Genomic DNA, 21,593 nt, shown 5'->3' with positions numbered 1-21,593 from the left:
CATTAAATTTTACAATGTGTTTTTATTTTTCTAATACAATAATCGTATCTCATTGTTGCTGATATAGTACTAGACAATGATCTAAAAATATAAATTTGGTTAGTCATACAACTTTTTATTTCACAAGCAGTATGAAACAAGTGGTTTATGTAAGTTTTTTTTGTGCTATTATATCTGTGGCTGCTTAATACTGAACGCAGTTGTTAGCATATAAATAGATTAAATTCTAATTTAATGGTTTTATCGACCGTATTTAAAATCTACTATTTATACACAATTGTTTTGAACTTATGGTATGAAGACAATTTATAGGTAAGACATGTACCTATATATATTATCATAAATAAGTTAGCATAATTGAATAATAATAATATAGAGAAAAAGATAACTTTCATATTTTTTGTAATCTTTATACATTAGGCAATAAATATAAAATAGGAAATGGTAGACGTTAATTACTTTTATAACTATTCTATTCATTATTATTTTTATTCCGCATACGTTCAAGAAATGAAAAAAAAATGCTTGTTAGGGTACGCTTTGAAGCAAATTTTGTTTAGTTGAGTTGACTATGTCGGAAATACCTATCTATTTTTAATTCAAATTTTAAGTGTTTCTTGCGCCAGTTTGTCACATGGCTTAGGCAGTAACTTTAGAGAACCGGTGGTAAATTATTCGACGTTAAAAAAAAAATAATTAAATTACTTAATGTGACTACTTATTTTGAGTAAAATTATTTGGATTTGACTTTTTCTATAAAAATAGTTGTAATTTTTTTAGCGAATTATATCGAAAACATCACATGTTTACTTTTAAAATGGTTAGATATTCTGTATGGAAACCCAAAAGTTTAATATACTCCCTTGAATCATTCTTCAGCGAGCCAAAATTGTTATCCAAGATTGCGTTCAAATAGCGTAGAATAATACCGATGAATTATACCGACGATTTTGATATATACCATTTTTATAATCGATTTCTCCAATGTTTGGAATTCCTTGCAGGTTATAGAAAACTATTTAACTTTTCAAGCTATTAGGCACAATGGTACCTATCATAAAATGTACAGAGCTCTCTGAACGTTTTCAGCGCAGCAATGTCTGTGAAAGGAATAGAAATAAATTTTTACCGTTCTCAAGTTACTATAGAATAGACTGGTTCACCGTATGCTGTATCTGGTACTTAAACTGAGTTCACCCGGTTTCAGCAAAAGTGCTCTTTAATTACGAGCCGTTGTCCGTGTGGTTCATTTTTTTGTTGAATGATATACGGTTTTTTTTCAGGCCATCCACATTCTTTGACAATCTATTTAGAAAAATGTTGCATTCGTCGTTCCGTTGAGCTTCAATCGTTTTTGCTTCTGCGAAATCAGATAGAAATGTCGGTTAGAAATGATTATTACACTTTTTATTATAACAATGTTATTATATTTAAAATAATTTATTTGAAGCGTTGAAAAATAAACCTAACCTAACCTGAACAAGATGTTGGAGAGACATTGTAGGTAATATTAGTGAATAATGTCGGTTTCCGTTTTAGAATGGAGCTCGCAGAACGGAGCTTTAGTATCTTTGATAACGTTTACGTGTCTGGTAATTTTATCAGGCGCCGCCGAGACAATTCCGCTTTATTCCTGGTGACAGATGGGATTTACCCACCCACCTCACCTCACCTGGCTCGGTCTAAAACAATCCATACTTAGATAAGCTAACTTACTTTGAATATAAAAGAATTGTTCAATTTAAATGTAAATATACTAAACATTTCATTTATTTTACTAATTATAGAGTAGAATATTCTTTATTGCACCCAAAAATATATAAATAATAACAATATATGTTTATGAAATGTATGCAAAGGCGGTCTAAATTAAGATATATATACATATAATAATTTTACAATAAACACAAAATCACCTCACCCATATCTAGTGCGAAACTTCAATAGTGAAATAAGGAATGCAGTGATGGAATTTATAACTCATCTTGGTACGTTTAAGATAGTGAAAATGATCGTGCTCTCAAACATATTCCGCGGAAGTCAACCGCAACAACAAATGACAAGTGAAATACCAGCTAACAGCCTCAAAGAAAGACCTTCCAGCTTAGTGTCACAAGGTTCGTTAAAATTAAAACAACGAACTAAAACTCACGACAATATCAAAGAGACTATAGAAAGTGAAGAAAAAACTAATTCATTGAATAATGATAGAAGACTATCAAATAGTGTGGATGCCATAATAACACACGATGATACCAAAAGTAAAGTGATATGTAGTGCCAAAGGTTTATTAGAAACAAATTTAGATGATCTATTCAATGATGTACAGAAGCTGGACGGGTGGGCCGTCGAACCAAAGAGTTTGGGTGCAAGTGAACCTATTTTAAGTCTTAATGAACGTAATACAAAAACTGTTAATAAGCGTGAATCTCTCGTGTCAGAGAATGACAGTGAAGGTGATCCGACCACTGATAGTGATTGTATGGATGAAGCAGCTCGCGAGCAAAGGAAGTGTATGGGGGCGCGTCGGTTTGGACACATGCTGAGGAGGGTTCTATCACGGAACGGTGAGTTACTTATTGTTTGGTTGACGATAGAAATTCTCGTACCACTTTTGATTTGAATTCAACTGTGTAAGAACAGATAATCTTATTAATTCCACAATAAAATCCAATAGAGAATATTTTCTCATAGTTATCAACCATCGAAGCGCCGGCCGACATAACTTTCTACCGCGAGTCACACCGCTTTATAACAAAGACCATTATGGCGATAGAAAATAAAAATAAACGATAAAACGTCGAGGTTGAGCATGTTGAATTGAAGCTGCGTCGCTCATTTATTTGTTTTCAATTGTAGCAAATTGCTTCTGCCGCTCTGATTGAGATGGTCTCCGTAGATGTTGTTACGATCGAGGTGATCTTATCTCGTGTTGTACCCTAAATTGTTTTATTGACACTTTTTTAAGTGTTTTGTATCACAGTATCAATGTGATTTTTTTATGAAGGAAGCTGGCTGGCTGGCTTTTTTAAAATAATTACTTAACATGCAATGCTTTGTGAATTCGGCTAATGAAAGTGTCTTAATGTGAACAGAGTGTCCTAACACAAACTTCCCATGTTCTCTCTGCCTACCTTGCTTTGTGCGGAAAACAGAGTGAAACTAAAAAAATAAAAACAATTATATTTAACTAGCGACCCTCTTGCGGCTTCGCCCGCTTTTACTACTGGATTATTCATATAATGTATGTTTGCAAAGCACTTAAGATAATGTGAAAATTAATTAAACTCTAATGCAACCCGCATTTTCGTAGTTTCAATAAGGATTTTCCAATTGTTTTTCTCGGCAAGGATTTTTTAGTAGGTACCGTAATTTTAAATCTGAGCTACTAATCTTTTCAAGTACTTATTAAAATATATTTAAATGACTATTTTTAGATAGTTAAATGACTATTTTTAAACGGAAGAAATTATAAACAAAAACCTACCTACTAATAACTACTACAAAAAATATGAAACCAAATATATCGCGCTGAAATAATACATTCAACTCCGATTATCCAATACGTGCAAACGCATCTAAAACTTCGTTGCTATAGAGGCAGGCGGGTTTTTTTTTCGAGCTTGTGGTTAATGCTTAAGAGGGTATTCTGTCCCTGATGAAAAGCAAGCACTACGTGGCTGCCTGTCAGGAAATTTAAATAGAATACATTGGCCGGGAATCGAACCCGGGCCGCCTGCGTGGCAGGCGAGCATTCTACCACTGAACCACCGATGACTGCTCATGACGCGCTACTATAAGCAAAACGTCGCGGGGCGGGTTTTTCAGCAAGGATGTTTTGATATTGTAACAACTTCTAAAGTACTTATTAAAATGAAAAACAGTAAAAGACAGTTTTGATCTACATTAAATGGCCAACGTAACTAATATACTTATTTATATGCTGAGAGTAAGGGATAAGTAAAACTTGAGTCGGCACAGCTGATGAGTCAACGGCGTAATGTGTCAACAATTAAATGCGTTTTTCTCTAAAACTATTCGCAATTTCGAAATAGTGTAAACAGCAAATTTTATCTTCGTTTAACGTAGAAAATTAATAAAGTATTTTAAAGGATAAGGATTAATACCATTATGGAAAAATATCCCTCACAATAAAAAATATATTGAAATTACTATTTTTAGACAGAAATATGATCACTACCCGTTATCCTTAAAAGATAAAAATATGCTCTCGCGGACTTTTTTGTAGATCTTATTAAGAGGAACAATACTCCAGTACATTATTTTCATGTAGTACTTACCATTAAAGCAGCGCATGCGCGAAAGTGTCTCAACGGGTAGGACTTTATACACATTTATCGTATTTTTGTTAATTTACATAAGAATATACAAATAATAAACTATATATAAACCTTCCCTGAGAAATACTCGACCTAATGGTGAAAACCGCATAAAAATCCATTGGGTGGTTTAGAAGAAGAAGAGTTAGAAAGTTCAGACAGACACGAAAAGCGACTTTGTTTTATAAGATATAGGATAGGATAGGATAGGATGTATCATATAACTCTTTTAACTTCAATACCTATGGTATTTTTGCATGTGTATTTAAGTAATATTAAAGTATGATAAGTTATTTTAAAACTAATTGGCTATGACGTTTCGTATTTGCAGCCTAATGCACCATGCAATACTTCAAGTTTTATTTGTTTTACTCTCACATCAGAGCCGCCGCCATCGTTCGCGAAGCCTGTTTATCTATTCGGTGGCATCGCAATAAATCATCGCGTTGATTATTTACTGGCTCATATATCAAATTTTGTATTGATAATGTATTAGTTACCAAATATGTGTAAATTTAAATTTAATTTAATCAGATTTCATAGGAAGCTTAGTGATAGGACACTCCGTTCCCCATTTTCCGCCGAAATCTGGAGGCATTGCGGGTTGAGTTGCGGAACTAGACGCCGCGCTTTACCTTGACGTCAGAGAAATTAAAATATACATTTAAATAAACATTTCATTTCCCCGAGTGGGCATTGAACCCACAACCAGTCGCGTTTACAGTCACACACTGCCCCTACACCAGAACTGGGCTCTACCAAATACTTATATATATTTTATTTAATTAAATTTATTTACTACAATGAATTCAAGTGGCTTAGAGATTCTTTCTTAACTTTTCAAAACTTTCTTAAGCTGGTATTCTGCTTTTATTCAATTGCTCGACTTGCAGAACTCTTTTAGATATAATAAGATCCTTTTTATTTTATATTGGTTGGGTAACAATTTTTGTTTTAGCTTCTTTTTTATCTTCATGCTGCATTCCGCACATATTAGAGTAAGCAGACAGAACCGGGGATCTTAGTAAAAAAAAATAATAATATGAAAATGCAATTCACGTCGTCCTCATCCTCTTAAAACTCATACATACAACATCGTCCCAAACTCGTTTCACAATTAGTTAAAATAATCCATATAAGTAATACGAAAAGTTGTATCTAATGACTTTCGCAATACAATTTCGTGCACCAGCTACATGAATTATGTCATACATTTTGTCATTTGTATTTTATACATATTTCACTTCTTATTGTTGTCGGTTCTGTTTTCGCATCTAAGATTTATATTCGTTAAGGTTTGGAACATATGATACCTTCTTTAGTTTTGTTTGTTTTTTTAAGTTAGTTAAAAATGTCGTTTTAGTTTGTTATTATTATAGTTTTATTTCTTTTAATTGTACTATTGTATGTGAAGTTAGATATTTTATTATGGCACATATTATATTAGTTTTGTACTCGCAAAATAAATGTTTTTTAAGGAAAAACCGGACCTCTTTTAGATAACCCGGCGCCCGTGCATCTGTCAGGACTATTTATCTTGAGATCACATGAAGGTTTTTAGCTTAAATGAATATTCAATATTCGATTCCTTTGATTATAGAAAAATCAAGCTATGTCAATACAATCAAAGAATACGAGCATTTATGCGTAGCGGCAGGACGGCCTTTATTCTACTTACAGAATAAGTATAGCAATTACACAGTTGAAAGTTTTGTGGGACGAGACTCGCATAGAAACGGCGAAACTTCGTCTACATACTCATATAAAATTTACGGGTGATGATTTCGTTTTTTATTTACTATTGTAATAATGATTTTATTATATATATTTTTTCTTGTGTTATTCATATAAAAGTACATGAAGTAGGGAAGAAAAATTTTGAAAAATAGAGAATGAATCTCTCTCTACTCTACTATATAACAGAAAACTGAGAAATGATTTCACTTGTAGAAAAAAGGTTAATTTAACGACTAAATTAACGCAAAATCTTGCAAATTTCTTAAATTTTACAATGAATTCTAATATATTTATCTATATATATAAAATCGAAAGGTCACTCACTCATCACGAAATCTCAGAAACTACATGTGCTAGGAATCTGAAATTTTGCATAGGAATTACTTATAGGACGTAGGTGCTCGCTAAGACGGGAATTTACAATATTCGACTTCTAAGGGGTTGTTTTTGGAATCGAAAGTTTGTATGAAACTTCGTTACTACAAATGCTAGGAATCTCAAATTTTGCATAGACGTCAATCGGACGTAGTCATGGAGACAGAAATTAATAATAACATAGTTCACGCGGGTGTAACCGCGAGCGGGCCGCTAGTATACCATATAATTATGTTTATGAGTATTATCATGTCAATTATATGTGACAAAGTGACATACACTACTAATTAGATTGACTGGATTTATTACCTTAATTATATCTCAATAGCTGTCAAACACACAAATAACAATGACACCCAATAGACGGATGTGAGAGTGCGTTGTTAATTATAATACATTACTAGTTGAAAGATAATCAAAGCGTGGTTAAGTTACGTAACATGCATTAGATGTTGACCTATTTTTACAGTCTAGGTGATTTGGTCGTTTTTTTTTTGAACTTTACGCGGTATTTGTTGTTGTTGACAGAGGGGGGAAATGGAAATATTTCTTTACTACGAGTTGAAATCGAACCCACAGACGTCGCGTTTACTCTTCCTCTGCACCCACGATCTATCCCATTTTCACATAGCGCGTGTGTTGTGGCATTTTCGATAGCCACTCAAATTTTTAATGTAGGAGAAAATAGTGATCAATCCCTGGGTTTTCAGCTACTAATAAACTACTTTTTTGTAATTGTTTATTATAAGCTTATGGATACATACCTGTATGGTAATTAAAATCTAATAAACTAATTATAAAATTAATACAATAATGGGATCCAAATCTCAGATACATTGATCAAAGTAGTCCTCATCACGTGACCGCTGACCGGTAATGTGGTGCTTTCACGCCGCGCCTCCGATACGGACCATCAGGCAAATGGTGCGGGCGTGGTACTCACACCGTATATAAAATAGTCATTATTACGAAAAATGCCATGAAAACATGATAAATGTTTGTTTTTCTAATGTTAGTGTACCCTATTAATTTCGGGGAAATCCCTGAAAGTAGAACTTCATGTATTATATTATGTTCTTAATGTCATTACAAAAAAATTAAATCAGCTTCATGCCGTATCTCGCACAAAGCAGGGTAGGCAGAGGGAACCTAATGTTAAGACACTCCGTTCCCCACTTTTTGCCAAATTCTGGAGGCCTTGTGTGTTGAGTGGCAGAACTCAACGCTCAGAGTGAAGAAATGGAAATATAAACGTAAATAAATATTTCACTGCCTCGAGTGGGGATCGTACCCACAATGTCATTACGATTCCACAATAATGTTACAGCAGTATTTTGGATATGGATGCAATAAAAGTAAGACAATTTAATTTGTATCATTTTCTACGATTTTTAAATTATTATACTTGTTGCTTAAGCGCGCGTGGTTTAAATATTAAATAATGATTTCCTCTCGTGGGAATCAAACTTATAACCTATCGCACGCTTGTGCCTTTGCGCCATTACTGGACTCAAAAATAATAATATATACAAAATAATAAATATAAATTATCATATAAGTTAATTAATATTAAACAACATTATTAAAATAAATAGGTATATTTAAATGTTATATTTTCCTCAAAGGCTAAAAGGTGAACGAATAATGACATCCTTTGTTTTGTTTCCGCTGCACTGTTGACGCTACCTTAATTAGCCGGAAGGGGAATTAAAATCTATTTTGTAATTTTGTTTTCATTTCATTTTGTAATTTAATAATATAAAGAATATAATTTACATTTAAAAATGTAGGGACTTTCCCTTCATTAATTTTATTTAAAAAATACTGTCATTAGTAAGTATATATGAAAAATTAAGTTTAAAGGTATACCGTCGTGGCTTCTGCCAGCATAGCGTCTTATTGTGAACACGACGGTCGTGGATTTAATCCCCTGAGGGGAATTTTAATTTTATTCCTGATAGCAAGACAAAGCCCGGCATTAGAATACCTGCTGTTCTCTATATGAGGTACCTATAGCGTGAATTTTTTTTTAAATGTTAAAATAGACTGAATAAGAAAAAGGTTAAAGTGGAAGACCTTATAATAAATTGAAGTGCAACGTTGCAGTAATTTACAATACACAAAGCGGATTAGCACCTCCAAACTAGATCTTTCATGGCACCTTAAGCCGTAGCCGGGGGACTGTATAAAGGAGCTCGCAAATTTGATTCCTTAAACCTAACTAGCATTATTTAAAACTTTTAGGAGTTTTCTAGATATTTTTACTGTGAAGTATAATTATATTAGTATTATATGTATTTGTTAATTAATAGTTGAATGGATATTATTTATAGTTATAATAATAAATGAATATCGGTGTTATCATTTTTTAAAATAAAACATATTAACATTCTTTCATTAATTCATTAAATTATATAATATAATTCACTTTAATTATTATTATTAATACCAGTTTTATATATCAATATTCTAATACGTCGTCGTAGTAATTATTAATATTTTTATTTAATGTAAATGTATAGTGATGTAAATGCGTGGCGTAGCAGCATAGAGGCTGATTGTAAACGCAAAGGTTGTGGGTTCCGTTCCCGCTCATGGTAATTAATTAATTTAATTTCTTATTAAGAAAACGTATAAAATTGAAGGTCTCCAAAGAGGCGCGGGTTCCAATCCCGCTACGTTCGAGTTTTTATACGTTTTCTTAATAAGTATTTTTCTTTCCCGAGTGTGAAATAAAACTTTAAAAATGTTAAAAAAATATTTTAATTTCTTCGCTCTCTATCTGTCTATGTAACAAGATAAAGCTTAATGAAACAATTAAACAACTACTTGTAATTACAAATGCAATACTAACGTACTCGTAACGTGTCGTACGAGATGCTAACATCCATCTACCTTTCCAAAAGTACTTAGTGAATCTCCAAGGAGTATCCAACCAATATCTCTGCAATGTCAAAGGTAACTAATGCTTAGTTCCAAAGGCGCTGAGAGGAATTTGTCTAGCAAAGATCAAACGTCGCGACTGCCACCGTCTCCGGGTCTGAACGAATGCTTCGACAGTTTAGTAATTTATCGTTCTGTTAGGTACACTTTTTAGGTTCCTAAGTTTTATACTGAATAGCAAGTGTTGTTTTTTAACTGACAAATAACGTAATTGGATCCCGAAAATGCTTAAGCCTTAAATAATTAAGTGTTTATTATGATAGATTTACATTTAATATTAAATTTCACTAAAATCCAACTTTTAACTAATAATAAAACGTAATACATTTTTGTACACCAACATTCCTTTAACAAACTAACGTTAAAAGTTTAATCATAATTTATAAAGTTTGGTCGATGAAAAGAAGAACACTGAAAAGGTATTGTTTGTAAAAGCCCTTTACAGTTGAAGCTTTGTTCTGAAATATATCAATAAGTCAAGAGTGTTTTATTGGAGTAGTTTTGACAGCGGCCATTGAAACGTTAATGATTTTATATTTGAATATAAATGAAGTATTTACTAAATTTTGTTGTTTTTTAATAGGTAGTTGATAATATCTATGTTATGTTGAAAATTATTATACAAAATGAAATTTCGTTTTTATTTACATTCTATTATTTATTTTTATTTCGTTATTATTAAAAAATATATTAATTTGAGGCCGTCGTGGAGCAGCGGCACAAGTGTGTGACTGTAAGCTGCAAGGCCCACCGTCGAGTTCCGCCACTCAACACGCAATGCCTCGAAAAATTCGGCGGAAAGTGGTGAACGGAATGTTTTAACACTAGCTTCCTCCCCTGCTACTTGCCTACCCTGCTATACGCCGATTACAGCCCCAAAACTGATTTATTTTATTAATTTGATTGAGAACCCCCTGTTGTCATGTCGTGGACTCTACTAAATGCCATACGCGTTGGTAATTATAAATTGAACCAATATAAAAGACGAAATGGACATAACATTATTACTGTGTTTGTGTAGTATGGGTCTACGGCGATGTTATAAATTAACCTCGATTTGTATGTATTCTATGAATTTCTTAAGATCTAAAATGATGTAAGCTAGAACAAAGCCCGTTAAGGCACCATTGTCCACCGCCTAGAGCCCTAAGTGACGTTTCAGTGAGTAATCAGGGAGCCCAATCCATCCTAACAATGGGTGATAATTTCTATGCTCCAAGATAGAGGCATTCATGGCGTTTCAATAGTGGCAATCTCGAGAGTGGACTATCTGGACTTCAGCTATTGTGCCTCATAAGGGTTGACAAATTAGATTTTCTTTTTTCTTTTTTTTAATCGTTCCAATGAGCTTTTATAAGCTAAGTTCTTTAGAATATTTTGCAAGTAAATTTAATTTGAAATTGAAAATTGATTCATATTTTTGGAATCCATTATTATAGAGTTGCAATAATGCATGTCGCCACCTAACATGTATTTTTTTTTAAAGTACCATACCCAAAATCACGAAATGCAGTGATTATTTTATTTTTATACAGCTTCACGCTATATCCTACATATAACAGGAGAATCGAACTCACTCCCACTTAACTGAGAATCGAATCCTGCCCCTGCTTTACGACTGGCCTCTATGCAATTTTTGAAGACTTATAACTTTTTGTATGAGAACAGCTCTTTAAAATATGAATTTATCAGATTAAAGCAACACTAAATTAAAAATAAAACTTGAAAGCATCAGAAGCACTAGTATTCATTCAAAGTGCATCAAAGTGACAGTCAGCAATTAAATGCTCGAAACTAAAAAGATAATCGCATGAAGTGCTCCATTGGTCGGTACATACTGGTCAAAGTAGTTAGGTTCGTATATTTTCCTTTTTTTTCTTATCTTTGTGTAAGCAGTTGTTGAATCTAGTGTTAAGACACTCCGTCGCCCATTTTCCGCCGAATTTTGGAGATATTGCGTGTTGAGTGGCTGAACTCTATCTCGCGCTTTGCCTTGACACTAAAGCGAAGAAATGAAAATATTAAATATTTAATTTCCTCGAATGAGAATCGAATCCACAATCATTCGCGTTTTCAGTCAGACCCTAGTGCCCGGCGCCACGACTGGCCTCAAATATAGCCTTAGTCTAAATTTTATTTATTTTGTTCTTTTTTATATGGTCATAAAATGTGGGCTCGCAAGCCGAAGATATTTTATTGTTGACTTTTTCTCTATATGAATATTAACGATTTGACGTATTAGAGTCATAAATTATCATCTTTAAAACTACACTTACATTCTAACAAAATAATTCCTACACAAATGTGCATAAATTTCGATAAATTAATTGCTTCCATATCATACTCATCAGTCATACTTATTAGTTAATTTTAATTAAAGTAAATTAGCAATTGTTTCATGCAAATTTAATATTGAAACTACGAGTAACTGCAATGCATAATTTTAAACTTAAGTTAATATTAATATTTTGCTAACTGATACAATTTCTTTAGTAGCACACGATTTTTTTCACCCGACGGTAGCGAAAAAGAAAAGGAAGATTATGTTTATGCAATTACATATGTATGTACATATGTCCATTATTTTGTACCCTTGTAACAGTCAACCGATTTTCGTAAATGGTACGTACGCATTTGTCTAGGCAGAAGAAAAAGTCCAGGCTTATATATAATTTTACTTTTAGCTTCTCTATTTCCTTTTTCTATGTAAATAAAGCATAAGATCATTATTTATTTTTACATCCTTTACTTCGCTGCTAGGCATGTGTATGCGTACCTAATTAGCTAATTCTGTTAGTGCATGCTCATGAACGGGAACACATGGAAAGTGTGTTAAAATTTCTACCTTTGATGTTTCCGTGTTATTTAATGGAGGTTTTATTATTTCAGTTCAATTTGTTGTTACATATATATTTTTTCTTATTTTTATTATAGAATACGAAAATATCTATAAATATAAAGTTGAGAATGCATAATAATTGCGTGTACAGCTAGACACTGTCCAATTGCACCAATACTATGTCTCTTATATCCTTAAATGGGTACGTACAAAAGACGAGAACTATGAAAATATTAGCTGTCCTTTGCCAATACTTTAGACAGGATTACGCGTTGAGTGGTGGAACTAGATACTACCTTTTCTCTTAATCCGTAACATATATTTATAATATATCTTTTTTACGTTTTTCGAGAGATAGGCGAAAAGGGCGCCCATTGATAAGTTACTTCGTTAGTTTAGTAGTTTTGAGTTAAGACACAGCTTACCCCAGTTTCTTCCACCCGGTTTTCGAGATGAAAAACTTATATGAGGTCTTCGTGGTAATACCGCATCTTACTGTAAATGGAGTTTTGGATTTAATTCCAGAGTAATCCAGGGGTCCACCTAGGGTAATGATTTCTCTCATTTACCCCCTCAGCTATGGCAAGACAAAGCACACCGTCCGCACCAATCCGTAATATTGCACAAATATGCAATGTCTTAAAAATTGGGTGTTGTGACGAACGGACTGTGTTTACACTAGATTCTTGATAGTCTTTCTTCCCATCATGCTCTATATAAAATAGGTACAACGTTAAGCGAAAAAAAGCAAAGAGAATCATAAAAATTGTACTCCACCAATACAAAGTGTGAAGTCACGCTTATTAATACGGTTTTTGATTCACTTTTATATAATGGTATAAACGGTATTGCTAATTGTCCACGTTTCACTTTCACCATTGTTTTTGACAAGAGACCAGCACTGATCGCTATCGTAGCTAATAACTTTTACAGTTATGCTATTGAGGATAGACAGTTGGGTTTGTAAATAATATATTTTGACATAGATAAATTAATATTTTATGTATTTAATGTTTTGAGACTCTTGTATCTAAGAGTTAATATTGATAGTTGTTTTTTCATGTCCTTAAGTCTGTGCAAAATCCATACCTATTATATAAATTCGAAAGTAACTCTGTCTGTCTGTCTGTCTTTTAGGCAATCAGGGCCAAACCGCTCATTTAATTGTGATAAAATACTCATATAGAGATACTTGAGGGTCTCGGGATGAACATAGGATACTTTTTTTTGTCATATTTGTATTATTTTCGATATATACAAATATATTAAAATACTTATTAATTTGACATGCAATTTATTCCGCCATGTTTATAACAACCGCCGTTGCTAAGCAACGATTTGCAAAGTTTGTTGTTAGAAAACGTCACCGAAAATGAGCTTGCTTAACGCATCTCTCTATTGAAAACTGAAAATAATTTCATAAATATATTTAATAAATATTCGTATAGTTCAAGCGGGCGTAGCCGCGTTCGGGTCCACTAGTTCTTAAAATAAAATAATTAATAAATGCTTTAAATCTTATTGCGATAAGAAGAAATGCTTGTAATTTATTGTATTATTGTTTTTCACTTACTCTAAAGGCCGTTGTGGCGCTGTGCCGTGTGTTCGTAGATCTATCTGGCTATCCTGCTACATGCAGAATATACCACGAAGCTAAAAAAATACTATGAAAATATAGTTATTGGTATAGAGAAACGATAAATATTGGTATAAGAATACATTATTTACTAACTCATCTTTATTGTAAGTTAAAAAACGTACAATTACGAATAAAATAAGAAAGAAAATTATTTCATAAATATACACTTCATATTTTCAACGTAAAAGAGTTCATAACGTTTCTTTTCGTAATATACGTTATTAGCATACATATACTGTACTAGAGGGAAAATCATTAAAAAGTAAATGGATCCAGTGGTCCGCGAAATAATCTTCCCATACTAAAGAGGCTCCTTTGAACTTCACAAGCCTTTTGTTGTAGGAAACATTAAAAATTGTGAACATTCTCCTCGAATTTAATTTGATAATTTTATTGTTTCAGGTAAGTAACGCGACCTGATCTGACCTGAGGTAATGCTTGGAACTTCCCCCCGAATTAATTAATCTGTTCTGCGTGAGGGAGATATGAAAATGTGAATATGGCGGTGCTGGTACTTAAATTTAAATCTGAATACACGGTGATTGCTTTTAATGAGACTAAAAGATATTTTAATTAGGTGTTTGTTTGAACGACGCGCTTATGTCGAGATTGGATTTGGTTTAATTTGTACTGGAACTGTGGGCTTGAGACAAAAGGTTATAAAAAAGGTTTTATTTTATTGTTTGCATATTTTTTTTTATTTTTATATGTAAGATTGAGTTGTGCGGAACGACGTTCTATATATTCGTTATTCTAGTTATTTGAAAAGTTACAGTGGAAAAAGTTGAACTCTCGCTTTTTCAACAGTTTTCATATCTATTGAAATACAAGTGAAACTATTTTAAAAAGTGCTCGTAGTCTATATTGCATAGAAAAATATATTTTTCGTTTTCGTTATTAAATCAGAATGTTTAAATATTCAGTCTGGCGTTGAATTATGCCACAAAAATTCTGCGGAAAGTGAGGAACGGATGGTCTTAACATTAGAATCCCTTTGCCTACCCTGCATAGCTTCCAGAATTTGGTGGACAGTGAGGAACGGAAGTCTGTTAATGGGAACGAAGTTTCTTAACACGAGGTTCCCTTTTCCTAACCTGCCGTGTGATATGTACTGCTTAGAACAAAAAAAAAACAAAAGATGACTAGAGAGAATATATATTTTTTAATTTTTACAACACAAGTACAAAGCTCGAACGTCAAAAATACCATAAATCTTCGGAAGATAAAGTGCTTTTAAAAGTGTAAAAGTTTCAGCCGGTGAGTTTGAGCGCATTACGCGGCGTGCATTTTTCAGTGCAACGCCAACGCCATCTACAATGGGATTGTCACTCGCCCCTTTCATAGTTCGTGCATATTTCAGAAGGTTCCCGATGCGGCAGAAGTGAAAAGTTTATGCCGATTCGAATTTCATCTATCTTGGATATTTAGACTTAAACGGCCAAAAAAAGTAAATTTGTATAAAGATATTTGTACTAAAAATCTACGAAATTGGAAAAATCTGCTAAAATTATACGAAATAACTTTCTATAAAGCTTAAGGTATTATAATGACTGACATTTTGATCTAAGCATTGACCTCTACTAAGGAAAATTAGGAATTAAAACTTTACAATCGAAGAGGTACTTCAATTTAATTTTTTTTATAGTGTTAAAGTCTTCTTACCACAAAATTTCTATTTTATGTTTTTCATTGGATAATTTTGAAATAGAAAGAACGCAAAATATGCCAAAGGATGGAAAAGGGGGAAAATGGAGTGACTTAACACTAGATTTCCTCTGTCTGCCGGCCCGTGTATAAGAAAACAAAATATGGTCAATTTATTTAATTAACATATTTATTACAACTACCCATAGTATCTAAAACATGTAATAACGATATTAAACTTCAATATTGTTAAAGTTTATAGTTCTTGATAACTAAATTAACTTTAACGTCTTACGTACTGGCCGTATAGAATTTCCTTTTGCCCACAAACTCGTACATTCCGGGCTAAGTGTAATTCCATTATCCTACTTGTGCTGTTTGACTTTACAAGGAATTTGGAGACGATGCAAACTTTGCCTAATCATATTCGGTTGTTGTGTGCAGTTTTGTCTACTATTATTGTTATTGGTTTTTGGTAAATGTTTTAGTAGTTCCTAGTGGTGGTGGTAGTGGTTTCCTAGTGGGTAGGTCGTTTGTATTAAAATTCAATAAAGGCTTCGTGGCCGAACGGGTGATTGTACAAATACCCAAAAGTGTAGATTTGATCTATAGTTGGGGATAATGGATGATGTTTAAATTTTTTTATTATCTTTTTTGGCAAAGTAAAAAGTGACAATTTTTTTGGGGGACTGGAGGAAGCGAAGTGTCTAGTTTTTGTCTAGATTTCTACTGCCAACCCACTTGAGGAAGCCTGAAACTGGGAAAATCATAAAATTTTTAAGAGTTTTCTTTTCAACTATTCAACTATTCTAAAAGTTAAAAGTTAACCCATACTAAAAACAATGAATGCAATACCTTCCATTCTCGATATTTCACCCAGTTTGATAAAGCACTTCCAAAGGATACAGTAAAATATTAGGCAGTAGGTACGCCTTACGGGCGGCACAGCGCCGTCGTGTCGTAATTTTGTATTTGCAGTTCAATAAACTCTCATATTATTTAACGCTCTTGGTACGTGCAGTCGTGAACTTTGAATTTATAGTTATGTGATACCATCTATACTTCAATATATTTGAATTAGGTGGTTATTCACCTGGAGTTTAATGTTTTCATAAACTATAAGAAAGATGTCATTTTGGTTATTTCGTAGGTTTATATTAATAGGGTTTTATTGTGCGTATCCTACACATAGCAGGGTAGGCATAGGGAAGCTGGGAACCTTATGTTAAGACATTTCGTTCCCATTAAGATCCTTCCGTTCCCTATTTTACGCTGAATTCTGCAGGCGTGTTGAGTGGTGGAACTCAACGCCCCTCTTTGTCTTGTTACCAGAACATATCTTGCTATGTAATATAAGGTGAGAAGCTGAAAAATATGATAAACAATCAAAGTTTAAATATTTTAATAAACAACAATTAACGTAATATCATTTATTTTGTAGGTTTTTATTTTTGTAATGTCAGTTGCTTCGAATGTATATATGAATGTTGTTCTCTTCGTAGGTGGTTGTAAGTTTTTATTCATCTGTTTACATGTTTGCATTTGCTCGTATATTGACAAAGGAAAACAGTGATTCTTCAAATTACAGATGCCTTTGAAACAAGATCACGTATTTACAAAGAAACAAAGAGACGGTTATACTAAAGATATCATTTGATCTAAGTTTTTTTATTTTTTATGTGTTATAATACTGAGGATATGAGGCCATTTCGTAGGATATGTGTTGTCAGTATAGGTGTCCAAATATATCATAGAGATACACAGAATGGTAGTTATTAGCGAGGATTATATGAAAAGAAAGCGCTCAGGTGCTTTGGGCATGGCGAGCGAATGAGTGGTAAAATAATGCCTAAAAAGATAAATGAACGAACGAAAAGTAAACGGCAAGAGAGACAGGGCAGACCTCAGCTGATCACAGTATCGATTACACTGCCAGAAGGTCACATAAAAAGCAAGAGGACCCTCCGGAAGGCATGTATGAAGATGTAGATGACAGTGAAGGCGAAAGAAGTATGCATTGACCGTTTGGTGTTCCGTTCCTTCTGGCTACCACGCAAGGGTTAATGCGTGAAGCTAAGTAATAGATGTATTATATGTATATAGGGCTCAGTATTGAATCACTTTTTCTGTTTTTCGCTTTCCGCCAAATTAAAGGGCATTGCAAATTGGGCGGCAGAATAGAACGCCCCATTTTTTTTTTTAACGACAATTGTTACATTTTTTTTTTATTAAATACAAATATTATTTCGAATAAATTATATTATTATGATATCTTATTTTCCTTCAAAATGATTGCCTATACTGTAATGCTATACTACGCTAAAATTCGTTTTACAAAGTTACGCGGTGAAATGAAATCAGAACACGTTAGTTTCTGTTATTCTTTGAGCACATTTCAATGGCTATGAAGCAAAGTTATTTCTCAAGGGGCGCCTCTATACATGCGTTAGAATTCTGTTTAATTTTCAGCGCACGGGAGCGCTTGTGGTCCGCGATGAGACTAAATGAAAACTTCTAGTACGAAAGTTGCTCATATGTTGTAATAAGGCCATATTGTGTTGGATTCTGCTAATAATAATAATAATAAGCCCCCTAAAGTCCAACCATACGTCCGAATCGAACATCTGATTCTCGTGGGGGGCGGACACGTGAAAATAAATTACTTACACGGCTAACATGGCTCTGGTAACCCTTTTTATGGAGAATATGGAAAATAAAAGATATAATTTGCGGCCGCTACCCGGGGGTCGCCGGGGCGCATCTGGAGCTAACGCTGGATGCCACAGCATGCGAACCGTTGGCGACGGGGGACTGAGCAGGCGGGTTCCCCTCGAAAAAAATGCTACAGCCGAACAATCATCCTCATCATTCACTTCTTCTTCCTCTCATTCACCGATATCAAGCATACCCTCACCACTCTCAACTTGTACCCTATTTAATTCCCCTAATTCATCACCGACATCATCACACTCATCACTAATTATAAGGTCAGCAGATGTTGTGCAGGAGGCACTTGCCAATTACCCTGCACCCACTGCGGGCTCTATCCGTGCGCGAAAAAAATGGACCGACACAATGAACCGTCATATTTGGCGCACATATCTCATTATAACAAAATGCGAAACCACGTTATTGAATAATTATTTAGAACCCCTACACCAAGAATTTAGTAGTAAATTTCCCGAAATGCAGGTAACTAGACAACGTATAGGAGATCAACGTAGAGCAATAATAAGAAACAAACTATTATCAGATGATACCTTAGCTCAAATTATGATTGAAGTAAAAGAACTATTACAAATCGGTGATCAACCACTTACAAAAAATAACATTCACTCAACTCAACTTTCACACTCAAACACTAGATTGAAATGGTCAAACCAACTTAATGAAGAAATTGTTAAATGTTACTTTGAAGTCACCCAACTGGAAGTTAATAAGACTTCTTATCGTAAAAACCTGTACAGTTTATTTATATCTAGAAACCCACACCTATCACACCTTACAGAACAAAGAATAGCTGACCAGAGACGACTAATATTTACGAACAAAAGTATACAAACCGATAGAATTATTGAATTAAAAAGAGAAGTAGAAATTAAATTAGCTAATAGTAATCCTTTAACAACAAATATTACAGAGTCGAATTCTGCTAGCAGTCAAACAAATGAAATAAGTAATTCTGCATATCTACAAAGAAATTTACAACCCTTTGAATCACTAGACCAACATTGCATAAATAGATACAATTTAATAGAAAAACAACTACATTATATTGAACAAGAATTTAATAATGCTCTAATTGAATTTAACAATACAAATCCTGAAACCAGACCCTATATACCTAAACAAAAATCATCGCGTAAATTTTCTCAAATTGTCAGTTTCTTAAATAGCAAAATACTTCCGAAACATTTAAATAACGAATTAGATTTCAATGCTCTTCATAACATTATATATACCGCTGCCTACACTGCATCTCTGTGTAATGGAACAAAATTCAGTTTTATTGATAATTACCGAACTCGTAACAGCAAGCCATCGTGGCAAAGAAGACTCGAAAGTAGAGTAGACAAATATAGATTGCAAATAGGTAGACTTACGCAATATATATCAGGAAATAGGAGCCGTAAAATATTAAAAACTGTAGAAGAAATAAAAACGCAATATAAAATTCATTCACATCACGAAGAACCTAATACAGAATTACCACATTTCTTAGACACACTAAAACAAAAATTAAATGCAACTTCGAACAGACTTAGAAGATATTTGACATGTACAAAACGGAAGCAACAAAATAATACATTCGTCAATAACGAAAAACATTTTTATAGAACTCTTTCTAGCACAAACCAAAATACCACAACACAATTACTAGAAAATCCAACGCAAAATAATTTGCAACAATACTGGGCCAATATTTGGGAAAATTCAATAGAACATAATACAGACGCAGAATGGTTGAAAAAAATACCTGACGTAGAAATAAATGTAATGAAATTCAATTATATTTTCATAGAAACATTCAATCAAATCATCCAGCGAACACACAATTGGAAGGCACCGGGAACCGATAATATACACAACTACTGGTACAAAAAGCTAACATGCACTCATTCAATTCTTCTTAAACACATAAACCGGTTCATACAATCACCTTGCACACTACCTTTATTTGTAACAAACGGAATAACGTATATGCTACCGAAAGGCTTAGATCGCACAAACCCAGCTAACTATAGGCCAATAACATGCCTCCAAACAATATATAAAATTATTACTGCGTGTATTACTGACATAATTTATAAACATATCGATCAAAATAACATATTAGCTGAACAACAGAAAGGCTGTAGGAAAAATAGTCAAGGGTGTAAAGAGCAGCTTACTATAGACGCAATAGTTATGAAACAGGCACATAATAAAAATATTAATACAATGTATATAGACTACAGAAAAGCATTTGATTCAGTTCCACACAGTTGGTTACTATATATTTTAAAAAAGTACAAGATTCATCCCATTCTAATAACATTTTTAAGCTCCGTTATGCTCTCATGGAAAACTAGATTAAAATTGATTAACAATAATGAAACACTGATTACTGATTCGATTAAAATACAACGAGGCATCTTCCAAGGTGATGCGCTGAGTCCATTATGGTTCTGTCTAGCGTTAAACCCTCTCTCTGAATTGCTTAATAATACCAATACAGGATTTAAACTAAAACATAATGACACATATCATATAATTTCACATTTAATGTACATGGACGACATCAAACTATACGCCAGTAATAATAAAGAACTAAAAATACTAGCCGACCTCACACAATCCTTCTCTACAGACATACGCATGGAATTTGGAATTGAAAAATGCAAGGTACATTCAATTAAACGTGGCAAATCACAACAAAATACATATATACTTAACACTGGTGAACTAATTGAATCAATGGACGAAAATAGCACGTATAAATACCTTGGATTTCAACAAGCTAAGCAAATACAACAAAAACAAACCAAGATAGAACTAACCAATAAATTTAAATTTCGTTTGAATCAAATTTTAAGATCACAATTAAACTCACGTAATATTATAAAAGCCATCAACACATACGCAATACCGATCCTTACTTACTCTTTTGCTATAATAAACTGGTCTCAAACGGATTTATCGAATCTGCAACGTATAATAAATACACACATGACTACACATAGGAAACATCACCCTAAATCATGTGTCCAGCGTCTTACTATATCACGTCTGGATGGAGGACGAGGTCTCATTGATATTCGTAACCTACATAATAATCTAGTGACTAAATTCCGAAATTACTTTTACGCTAAGGCTGAAAATAGTGAACTGCACAAATTCATAGTTAATATTGATAATAAATATACACCACTTAATTTAAACGATAGAAATGTACAACTAAACCAAACCTTAATAACTAAGCAGCAGAAAATAGAAGCGTGGTCTTTAAAGTCACTGCACGGTAGACATTTAGCCGATCTTAGCCAAACTCACGTCGACAAAGTAGCATCGAACGAATGGCTAAGACGGGGAGATC

At 33.3% G+C, this 21,593-nt stretch overlaps 1 protein-coding gene across 3 annotated transcripts in view; it reads left to right on the top strand.

Moving 5' to 3' along the window:
* The window catches only part of aPKC (protein kinase C iota type), a 190,343-nt gene that overhangs the window by 18,587 nt on the left and 150,163 nt on the right, over positions 1-21,593 (top strand). The window contains exon 2 of one of the 3 annotated variants that reach the window (XM_085185338.1): positions 1,932-2,567. The exons of the other annotated variants lie outside the window; for them this stretch is intronic. Coding sequence (XP_085041464.1) covers positions 1,967-2,567 — 601 coding nt within the window. The 5' untranslated portion in view covers positions 1,932-1,966. The remainder of the gene's footprint in view (positions 1-1,931; positions 2,568-21,593) is intronic. 3 annotated transcript variants of the gene reach the window in all.

This window comes from Heliconius melpomene, chromosome 5 (assembly GCF_056956725.1).
Source record: "Heliconius melpomene rosina isolate 202511_hmr_F chromosome 5, ASM5695672v1, whole genome shotgun sequence".
Classification (NCBI taxonomy): Eukaryota; Metazoa; Arthropoda; class Insecta; order Lepidoptera; family Nymphalidae; genus Heliconius; species Heliconius melpomene.
The sequence above is the reverse complement of the archived record's forward strand: the minus strand, read 5'-3'. Positions and strand labels throughout refer to the sequence as shown.